The following is a 10,626-nucleotide window of genomic DNA, read 5'->3' as shown; positions in this document are numbered from 1 at the left end:
GGGGATGACCGAGTACCAGAGCGGGGACTCGGCGATGCACGACCGTTCAGGCTGCAGGTAGAAGACATCGTTGCGGTTTCGCAGACTCTCGGGACTATAAAGAGAGAAGAAGATGAGGATATCAGCTCCAGGGGCTCAGAAAGCCTGGCCTGCCCTCATGGTTATCAAGGGGGGCTCAAGGCTTGTCACAGCTTCTCATCCTTTGGCAGGATGAGGACACAAACTGAGTCTGCAGCTCCTTGCTCAGGACCAAAGCCGCTAACCAGCCAAGTACCAGGACTCATACTGCATACTCCTGCCTGCCTGAAGAAAGGCAAGTAGTGGAAGGGGCCAGAGAGAAGCATTCCCTCAACCATGGTCTATACAAGCAGCGCAGACACTGGGAAGGCTTCACACTCAAGTACAAATGTTTGGAGAGCAGCAGCCACTCCACAGGGTCCCACCAAAACTGAGAGGTGGCCCCAAAATGGCACATGCCCCTTCTCCAGAGAAAGCCTCACCATTTGGAGAGATAAAACTCATAGAACTTGACTGGGCATCGGAGTGGGTTCATCCTGTTCTCCCGCTGCTCCAGCATTGGTACCTCCTCCTCGCGCTTCCGCTTTCCAGAGCCGCCATCTGCAGAAGGGGAGAGAGAGCAGGATCACCGTTGGGACCTGATGGGAGGGAGGGGCAGGGACAGAGAGATGCTCCGTCAGACTCTACCTCGGCCTTTCTTCTGCTTGGCAGGAGCGTAATAGCGGATGCTCACCACCTTTGTCATGCCACGGGCTGTGGTGCACTTGCGGGACTGGCGCACCACGTTGGTGAAGGAGAGCTGCATGTGCTCCTCCGCTGTCTGCAGCCCAAAGAACTTGGTGTTGAAAAACATGAGGGTGTTGAGGAGCACGAAGGGTGAGTAAACGCCCAGCTGCTTGCACTCCCAGAGGTGCTCCTCCTCGACACGCGAGAAAACTGTGTCTGCAACACACAGAGGAAGAACCAGGTCACATCAACAGTGGCCTTGTGGCAATCCCTTCACCCTGCCCAGGCAAGCTCACTGCAAAAGACTGACGCTTCACAACATCTCCTTTTCCACAAGGTTAATTCTCCAGAGCCATCAGCAGAGCTAGATGCTGGCTCTGCCCAGCCATGAGCCACCCCAGAGCACAGCCAAACCACAGGCCAGAACCCAAATCAATCCTAACTGCTCATCCCTATAGATGGCCACAAAGTAAACTCCAGGTCAGTGCTCCACCACAGTCAGTGTGAGATGAAGGAAATGCAGCAGGCAGGACAGACACGACCAGCTCCTGCCCAGACACACAAGTCTGGAGCCAAATACCTCTGCCTGGGACAGCCAGTATGTAGAGGTGAGGCTGGATCTGTGAACTAACCACTTACAAGGCACAGCAGGGAAGGCAGCCCAGATCACAGCATCATGAATAGCTACTGCAGAGCTCTAAGTTAGTCCACTCACAAGGCAGCAGCACAGCAAGCCAGGCCAACGCTTAGCACAGTGTGCAGGGCTCGCCGATGTGCTGGGAACACAAAGGCATGGGCCACCATGCCTCCTGACTTGGAATCCTCTTTGCCAAAGGGTGGAGACATCACTGTGAAGTGTTGTAAAGATTCAAACTGTCCCAGGACACAAAGCAGCCATGCTCTGCTCCCAGCTACCCTGACTCTGGACAACAGAAGCTGCTGAAGTGTAAACCAGGCTGGCTCTGCTGCCAGTATGGGTCAGTACGACCCCAAGACACTTGTATGACCCCAAGGACTGTGCTGCCTATGCCAAGGAAGAGGGTTGAGGCTGGGGGAGCACAATCAGACCAGGGAATCCAAGGCTAGAAGCACAAACTGGGTATGGGTGGTGACTGAAGGTAATCTGGAGACACATACTATTTGGTAAGATTGTGGGTTGCCAGCCGCTCAGGGACTTGTTCAGCTCCTGCACGAAGGTCAGGTAGTAAAGGTCTGTAAATATATTCACCATACGATTGTTCTCAAGCAGGTACTAGAAAGGACAGAACACACAGTCAAGAGAGACACAGCAGCACTTGGAATGCAAACCCTCCCCAGAGAGCCCAGGGCACACATACAGAGTGCCCCTCCTCGTACAACCAGAGCTGCAGGGCAGACTCCTAAAACCAGCCACTTCTGAGAGCTGTGAGGAAAACCCCCGGGCGTGATAAAGCAGACTTGGTGCTGAAGAAGGGACTCAGTTTGGGGACATCTCCCAGCCCTCCAAAAGGATGTGCAAGGAGGGTGCAAGGCTGGGGAATAGCTGCCACCCTACCCGCTGGGCTTGGGAACAAAGACCAAACCAGGTGGGCTGCTGTCCTGGGATGAGGCACTAAAGGAGAGTCCAGTGAGCCTCTCTGGGTCCCCAGAAGGCAGAATAAAGGGTACAACCTCCCCTCACCAGATCTGACCCCCAGGTTTGGCTGTGAAGGACTTGAGGGCAGCAAGCCTTCCCTCACCTGCTGGATGCCAAGGCAGAGGTAATAGATGCTGTCCGGTTCGTAGCGCTCCCCATTGGGCCGTGTTATCTCCTTGACAAACTGGGCCAGGCCGTAGTTGAGCTCAGCTGCTGTGCAGGCCAAGATGTCTTCCTTTATGCTCATGGGCTTGGCTGTGGAGACAAGCACAGCAGCCTCAGACAATAGCCTGCAAGGCCAAGAGCACCTCAGCACCCTGGGACACAGCTTCTGGGAGGTTTCTGCCACTCCGCCCCATCCAGACAGGGCACTTACGGCCAAAGCGTAGCTCCTCTCCCTTGCTGGTCTCTCCCCCTGCATACTTGGCTTGCACCCAGGACTTCCAGGCATTCACACCGTATGAGTAGTTCAGCACTGTGCAGCTGGGCTGGCTGCTCATTGAGTCTCGGGAACAGCTTTCAGAGAGCACCAGACGTTTCTGCCCCTGCAGAGAGGTGTACTGTGAGACTGGGCACCTACCTGGGACAGATGCAAGAGTCCTGGCCACCCCTCAGACCTGCTGACCGCCAGCTCCCTCCCAGTGTGCCTCTGCCCATGCCAGCAGGCATCCTTCTGCTGACAGCAAAGCCAACAAGGCCCAATAGTTATGAGGACCACAGGCAGGAAAGAAGCCAGCTCTCACATGACCTGTGGCATTCAAAGCTTCTCCAAAGTGACAGGCAAGTATTTTCATTCAAGGAGTGGCCCACAGGCCAGGCATGCCCTGAAGGGAGAGGGCACAACCTCCCCAGCACACCAAAGCCTCTGGCACACTTCACCTTGTGTGTCCCAGACAGCAGCTCCCACTCCAAACCCAAAGAGTTTTAAGCAGGCAGTACCCACGGAGAGCTCACCTTTCGGACAGCACGAGGCAGATCCTGCTCTGTCGACACATCATCTGGTCCCACCAGCCCACAGTCAAAGAGGAAGTCCACACTGGGGTTGATGTCTAGAGGGTCTGAAAGGAAACACAAGCAGAAGGGCTCAGCTGAGACTTCTCATCCTGTCCCCTGTGCTGGCCTGGTTCTTACAGCAAGATGAAGAGGAAACACGCAGCCCAACTCTTCATACCTTCCACTACTGCCTGGCATGAACTTTCAGCCACAGCCCACCAAAGGAAATACAGCTCTGGCAAATGATGCTAAGCTTTCTCAGACTAAGCAGAGCCCCACATTCTCCCCTCTGACAATTTTTTGTTTGTTTGTTTTTTAAACCTGAGGAACATTCCTCATCCCCTTGTGCCAGGCCAGCACTGGGGACAGCCTGGCACAGGCACCCCAATTCTCTGTCATTTGCTGCTAGCATCCTGCCTCAGCACTGCTCTGCTCCTGCCAAGTCCCTGCCTCTTCTTCCACCTTCTGTCCGCTGATGAATACTCAGCAACTCTGCAGTCTCCCAGGATGTCATGCCCTGTCCAGGTCTCTCTCGCCCTGCTGGATCCTCTGGAATCATCATCCATAAGCACATCAGCGCCGCTGCCCTGCTTTTTGTGCTGTTAAAATCAGCTTCTCTTTCCCCCTTCTCTGCAGACCTACGTTCGCAACAGGTCAGTTAGTCTAGACAAACACACACTCCTTCAAAAGTGGTGGTCTCCTCACCCCTGCTGTGAGCAGTCATCTGCAAGACTCTCAGTTCCTGGCCTCAAGCCTGGTCAGTCAGAGGGCATGGGGAGGTAAGTTCACACAGCTCTTAATGCTGCTGGCAATGGTCAGCCGAGGGCAGCAGGAGGACCCTGCTGCAGCATGAGCAGCCCTGCATGCCTGCTTCACCCAGCTCTTACTCTTAGGGAAGTCAGCTTCCAGGTCCTGGCCCGGCTCATCGAGGACATTTGCCATCTTGACAGCCATAGCCAACACATCGTCCCGTGCCGGTCCAAACAGATCACAGTCCTCCAGGAGACCCTCTGCACTCTGGTTACTCACCAGGTCTGCAATGCAAAAGCAGATCATAAACCCAACTTTCAAGAAAGTCTTTTGCCTGTTTTCCCTATGACAGCAGGAAAATGAAGTCAGGCTCCCTGCAGCACAGTCCTGTGCTCAGAGCAGCCCCATGACACCTGCACTGCCCAGCTTTCCCTGGACAGCAAGACATCGGACATTTGTCCTTGCCACAGCCCTAGTCACTGGGGCTTGAGGAATGCAGCCCTCAAGTAAAAAGACCTGCGAGGTCAGGACTGCTAGTCTTCTGGCTGGGAAGCTGCTTTAGGTAAGAGCCTGAACAGCCACCTGAATAAACTAACAGTGCTGCACATGTGCCATAAGACTGGTGCCCCCAAAAGGGACAGTGGCAGACACTGCTCCCTGCTGCAGCTCTTCCCTCCTGGTACCTCCTCAGCAGAAGTTGAGGACTTGCTCTTCCCTGCTCCCTTTTCAGAGGCTTTGGGGGAGCTGCGATCCAGGCAGATGCTCTAAGCTCCAAGAGCCGGCAAACCCCACGTGATCCCAGCTGTTGGGCCAGACCAAGCCATGGCAGAACCTACCGCACAGGTCCGAGGAGGCCTTGTCCAGTTCCTCAGCCTCTGCAATCATCTCGGCCATGGCCAGTATGTCAGCCTCCAGGGGATTGGAGGGGATTTTCACCTTCAGCTCCTCAATGGTCTCCACAATCTTATCTGTGCTCTCCAGCGTGGTGGGCAGGAACATTGGCACAGGCACCTGTCGACAGCAGCACACCAGGCAGAAAACTGACACTCAGCTGACTGACGTAAAAGCAGAGGCAGGAGAAGAGGACGAACAAAGAAGCAGGGAGGCTGCAGCAAGGCAGGATCAAGACAGTAAGAGAACATGAGCGGGTGGAGTGTGTCGCTTACCGGGACAGGCATGGAGAAAGGCACAGGTACTTTCTGGCAGTACATATGCATAGGCACAGGCACGAAGATCGGGACGGGGATTGGCAACACAATCACCTGGGGCTTCCAGTCAGCCTCTGACAACAGCAAAAGTACGTCAGTGAGCTTGCTCCCAGCAGCTCCTCCACCCAGCCCTGCTGCGCACTGCCATGCCCCCAGCCATCCAGCACCCTGGCGCTTCCAGCCACCAGCTTCTGTGACTCATGGGCAGAGCTGGAGCAGCAGCAAGCCAAAAAACCCTACAACAAGGGCTGGCTTGCCTTAGCCAGAGGTGCAAGCCCTGCTCTTACATGACTCTGCTGAGAGGTCTAGTTACCTTGCATATGCCGGAAACCACACACACATGCCCGACAGGAGCTACACAGTGGAACCTGCTCAGCAGATGGCCCCTCAGACAAGCTGACTATCTCCAGAGGAGCAGAAGTCATCCCACAAGAGGTGGGATCATGCTACGGTGCTCTCTACGTCTCTCCTTTTGCTGCTGACGGAAATGGGCTCCCTACCTCCAGCCCTACCATGTGTGCCCTGCACTGCCCTGAGGCTCCTCAGCATGGTGCCAAACACCCAGCCGCTCTGTACAGCATTTCAAGCTGGATTCACATTTAGTCTCTGGAGCAGGGATGTGCCACTTGCCTTTTCAAAACACCCCTGTAATCCTGCAGTTATGTCTTGTTTTCCTACCTGTCTGACATCCTTTGGACTTCATTTCTACCTTGCAGGAAACGCCCCGATTCTGCATCAGTGGTTTACACATGGCAGCTTTATTTTTGGGAGGGGTGGCTGGAACCGGAGGGGGCGGGGGAGGCAGCGCGGTTGGAGACATCTGGGCAGAGGTCTTTGCTGACAGCTGAGGAAACGCAGAAAGCAGGAGGTTGGCGTCCACCTAAGGCAGGACCACCTCTTCCCAACCACAGGTACAGCTGGAGGGACTCCCAAAGCACGTCCTGGAGCCTGGCAGTCCCCAACACACACTCATGGTCAGACCTGTCCGAAGGACTGCCAAGCTGCTCCTGGCAGGCGAGGAAACGCAGAAAGCAGGAGGTCCAGCAAAGGCAGGACCACCTCTTCCCAACCACAGGTACAGCTGGAGGGACTCCCAAAGCACGTCCTGGAGCCTGGCAGTCCCCAACACACACTCATGGTCAGACCTGTCCGAAGGACTGCCAAGCTGCTCCTGGCAGGCAGCAAGCCTGTGCAGCATCTCTGCAGCAGCCAGCAGGGAGCCTGGTGCTGGTTGCTCCTGCCCCGCAGGGCAGCGGTAAACACAGTAGGACAGCAACTATACACAGGCACAGGGGAGCACCATGCAAAGAGGAGCCAGTGCCACAGTGGCAGGCTGTTCTGGAGACCATCATCGATTCCTGAGGAATGGTTATTCTTGCCCCTTGCAGGAGATATGCTGATGCTGTCCTCCCCAGCAGCCCTTATCAGCTCCCACTACCCAGACATCTTAAAATGCATTGCTTGTAGAAGAATTAAATCTCCCTGAGAAATGGCAGATCTGTGCTCTCTTTGAGGACAGCCCCTTTGTGCTATCTTGCAAACTCCTACATCCAACAGGCCTTACCATGTTAGTCTCTGTCTTCTGTGGGGAAGGGGCAGGTGGTTTTGGCTCTGAAGTCTGACCTGAAAGAGAAAGCAACAACTCTAAGTTCAAGAGCTCCTGGGCCAACAGGTCCCACTGCTGGGACTGGAGGTGGCACCAGCCAGAGGGCAGGGACAGGCTCCCCGGAAGCTGCTCCTGGCCACTCCAGGAACAGTTAATGTTTCCACAATCTCTAGCCCTAGCAGCTCAGAAGACACTACAACTCCAAAATCAAGTAATTTCCATGTCATTTTGTGCTCCCTTGCAGTCCACCCCATCCCCATCACAGCAGGTCAGGAGAAATCCCAGTCCCTTGTAGAGAGAGGAATCCAGGGCTCTATTCCCAGCTCTGCCTATTGGCTTGCTGTACCGAGCCATGGCCCCTCCCTGTGCCTCCATCTCCCTGCTACAAATATCTTGGCAAAGTGCTTCGAGATCCCTAGGAAGAAGGTGACAGAGCTAGTAGTAGCATTACGAGATATCCCAGAAAGCAGGGAGACCGCTTTGCCCCAGCCTTAGGGATGCAGTCCATACCCCTAAGGAAGGAGGGGAACACCTGCAGGTAAGAGTGCGTGTGGCAGACACTAGTCTCAGGTGGTGACAATATCATCCTGGCTTGGATGATAATTCCAGCTCATTTCCTCTGCAGAGAACCTGCACCCGTCTCAAAGGCTGATGAGCTAAAAGATCACCTTCATCCAAGCCTCCCGTGAGCCCTGGTTACCCATGTGGCTGGGAAAAAGAACTGCCTTCTACAGCACTGACTAACCGTGGGCCATGCATGAAGGAGACATCTGCAAGGAAAGCAGCGGGTCTCAGCACCCAAAGGGAGTGGTGGATCCATTTGCACCTCCTACATAGGCTCTCCAGGAAAGACCCAGACTCCCAAAGGACCAACACATGGGCATTCACACTGTGCAGATTTCCTCTGTCCCGAGGAAATGCAGGACAGCTCTTGACCAATTGGAGGCCCAGCAGGGTCCACTTGCTGACCACCACAGGTAAGTTCCAGTTGGAGGAAACTCCCTAGCTTGCAGCTAAACATTCAGCCATAGGATCTGCAACAGTCTCAATGGGTCCAAGAACTCCCTCGACCAGCCTGAAGAGGATGGACAGCAGGTAGGTGGGAGACATCAGTGGCTTGAATGAGAAAAGACAAGCTATGGAGTACGAGCAGAGTTTCTGCTGCAGCAGAATCAAAAGCAAAGTTGATTGCCCCACAGGCCAATGAGTTAGGACTAAGGGAAACAAGATCCTCCTGCCACAAAGCTCCATGTGCTACATGTCCAGGCTTCCAGGAAAGCTGCAACTTGTTCTTTACTCTCATCCCGACACCAGCAAGGAGCTGTCAAGGCATTGCCTGCACCAACTGTGACTTCTGGCCCTCTATCCTCTCCAGCTAGATGTCCCTGTGCAGAGGCAGTTCCCCTTGGAAGTCTTTGGGCACAGTTCTGTGGCAGAAGCTCCTCAATCCCTCATTACACAGACTGTTCCCAGCAAAGGAATAGCCACTTTTATCATCAAGCACTCTCAGGATCACCAGGTTGGCAGCAGCCACTGGGTCACAGGAATGAATGGCTTTAGGCAACCACTGGCTGCAAGAGAAGCAGTAAGTAGTCAGCAGCTCTGCCCAAGACAGGCCTGAAATCCAGGTAGTCCCTTGTGAGCAGGCAACACAGCTGCCAGGTCCACCTGGCCAGACCGGGCAGAAGCTGTTCCTCACCATGCACTGACAAGCTGCTCCTCCCAAAATCCCCTGCATAGCACGCTGGGCTGGAAAGCTCTCTGTGTAAGCATACGGCAGGCCCTGGCTCCAGCACCCTTTCTTTGCAAGTTGAGCAGTATGCCACAGTCCCAGGACAAGGATGTCCACAGCTGTCCCACAACTGGCAGGGGATGAGTGTGCCAGAACACACAGAGGGCCCAGTGCCACCAGCAGCATTCACCAAGCATGGCAGCTGCTGGGGCAGCCTGGAGCTTGTGCTCAACCGAGCGCTCACCACTGCTGACGGGCTTTTCCTTGGCTGCCCTCAGACTCCTCTGCCTCACAGGGTGCGCGGAGAGGCAGCTGTGGCACGGTGAAGGGTGATGCCCCACGTGCCAAACAGCAAAGTTCTTGGGGGTCTCCAGAGATGGGGGGGGGCGCTAAGACTTTCGTGGTTGTTGTTGGTTGAGAAGGTACTTCTTACTCTTGTGGTCCATGGCTCCGAGGAGACAATGGCCAAATGGTGTGAAACATGCTTCCCTCTGCAGGCAGAGCTTGCTCACTGTGCCTGTGTCCCAAAAGCAGTGTCACTGGTCCCTCACAAGTGAGATGCCTTGAAAGCGGAGGACAAATGGAACAGCATGGCTAGGGCTGTGGAATCACCTGGTGAGCTACAGGAAACAGCTCTTCCTCCCCTGAGCAGTAGGATAGTCTGTGTCCCATCAAGCAGACTCCCCCTGGGCACCCCTGTGCCAGCAGAAACCAACAGTTCCTTATCCAGGTCACTCCAGTGTGCTGCCACTTGAGCCGTCGCCTCACACGGCCTTTCAGGGAGCGTGGCTCTTGGAGGGCAGGTTGAGACTCCCCTGGCTGGGGGAAACTGCTGCTTCTGGCAGAGCAGCTCTGCTTTGCTGTCTAAGCAGCACTGACATCCAGGGCTTCGGCTTCCCCCATCTTGCAATCAGCCCACTGCTGTCAGGAGAGGAACCAGGAAGAGTCTGGGGATGGAGGACGAGGTCTCTCACGGGAAGGTCTTGGTTTCCCCTCCTTGGCACACCCTAGTCAGGGTTTTACACCTCATGAAATTCCAGGGAGGGCAGCAAAGCCCTGAGCCTGCGATGCAGGTATCTGTCAAAGTTTGATGCACCAAAGTGAGTCCTACCATAAGCTGCAGGCATTTTAACTAGATCACACAGATTACCTAGATCATCACCTGTGAAAGACCATGCAAAATGAGACTACGTGAGTGTCCGAGGGCCAAGCGATGTCTTGTCACTGTCACTACGAGCACATTCCATCCTGAGGGACCCCAAAGCACTTTGCAATCTTCCATAAGCAACGGGCTCAAGTTAATGATAGGAAATGGGGCAACAGGCAGTGAAAATCGCCTCTCCAGCTGGAACTCCACAGATGCAGAATGGGGTTATGCGGGACACGGGGTTGGCAACTCCCCAAAGCCGCAGCGATCTTTGGGTAAATGGTAGGACTCCAATCTAACATCACAAGACAGAGTGCCTCCAGCAGCTCAGCGCTCCCTCAAGATCATTCTAGGTTCAGCTCTGGCTGAGGAGAGCCCACCTACAGCATCACCAGCACCACTTCCTGCAGCACCCTGCGTTTTCCTTGAATGTTTCCCATCCAAGCACTGACCTGGCCCAATCCTGATTAGCTTATGAGATCTGAGAAGGTCACAGCTCGGAGGTGGTGTGGGGCTGCAGGTGGATTATCATGCCAAACCACGCTGTCCCCTAACCCTGTAAATCGAGCTCTCCGCTGGCAACATGAGGCTGTTAAATCCCTGAGTATCCTCGCTAAGAGTGTGAGCTACAGGCAGCACGCTGGCACCGGCTCCTCCCGTCTGGGCCCTGTGTGTCATAGAACCATAGACGTTAGAGATGGAGAAGCCCCATTAGGTCCCACTCCGTCCTTTCCCCCCCCAAGGGCCAGTGCAGGATTGTTCCTAGCGTCTCATCCAGTCCCGGGCAGGAAGCTTCCACCCCTCGCTGTTCAGTCTTCCCTGTGTCTCTCG

At 54.9% G+C, this 10,626-nt stretch overlaps 1 protein-coding gene across 1 annotated transcript in view; it reads right to left on the bottom strand.

The window, feature by feature from the left end:
- ZMYM3 (zinc finger, MYM-type 3) overlaps nucleotides 1–10,626 on the bottom strand; it is a 22,184-nt gene that overhangs the window by 92 nt on the left and 11,466 nt on the right. The window contains 12 exon segments of the mRNA XM_009331665.1: nucleotides 3–94; nucleotides 501–618; nucleotides 706–960; nucleotides 1,882–1,996; nucleotides 2,463–2,614; nucleotides 2,736–2,904; nucleotides 3,314–3,417; nucleotides 4,240–4,386; nucleotides 4,939–5,113; nucleotides 5,269–5,384; nucleotides 5,989–6,154; nucleotides 6,875–6,942. Coding sequence (XP_009329940.1) covers nucleotides 3–94; nucleotides 501–618; nucleotides 706–960; nucleotides 1,882–1,996; nucleotides 2,463–2,614; nucleotides 2,736–2,904; nucleotides 3,314–3,417; nucleotides 4,240–4,386; nucleotides 4,939–5,113; nucleotides 5,269–5,384; nucleotides 5,989–6,154; nucleotides 6,875–6,942 — 1,677 coding nt within the window.

The sequence above is a fragment of the Pygoscelis adeliae genome, unplaced genomic scaffold (genome assembly GCF_000699105.1).
Source record: "Pygoscelis adeliae isolate BGI_AS28 unplaced genomic scaffold, ASM69910v1 Scaffold79, whole genome shotgun sequence".
Classification (NCBI taxonomy): Eukaryota; Metazoa; Chordata; class Aves; order Sphenisciformes; family Spheniscidae; genus Pygoscelis; species Pygoscelis adeliae.
Note: the sequence above shows the minus strand (reverse complement) of the source record. Positions and strands in the feature narration are given on the sequence as shown.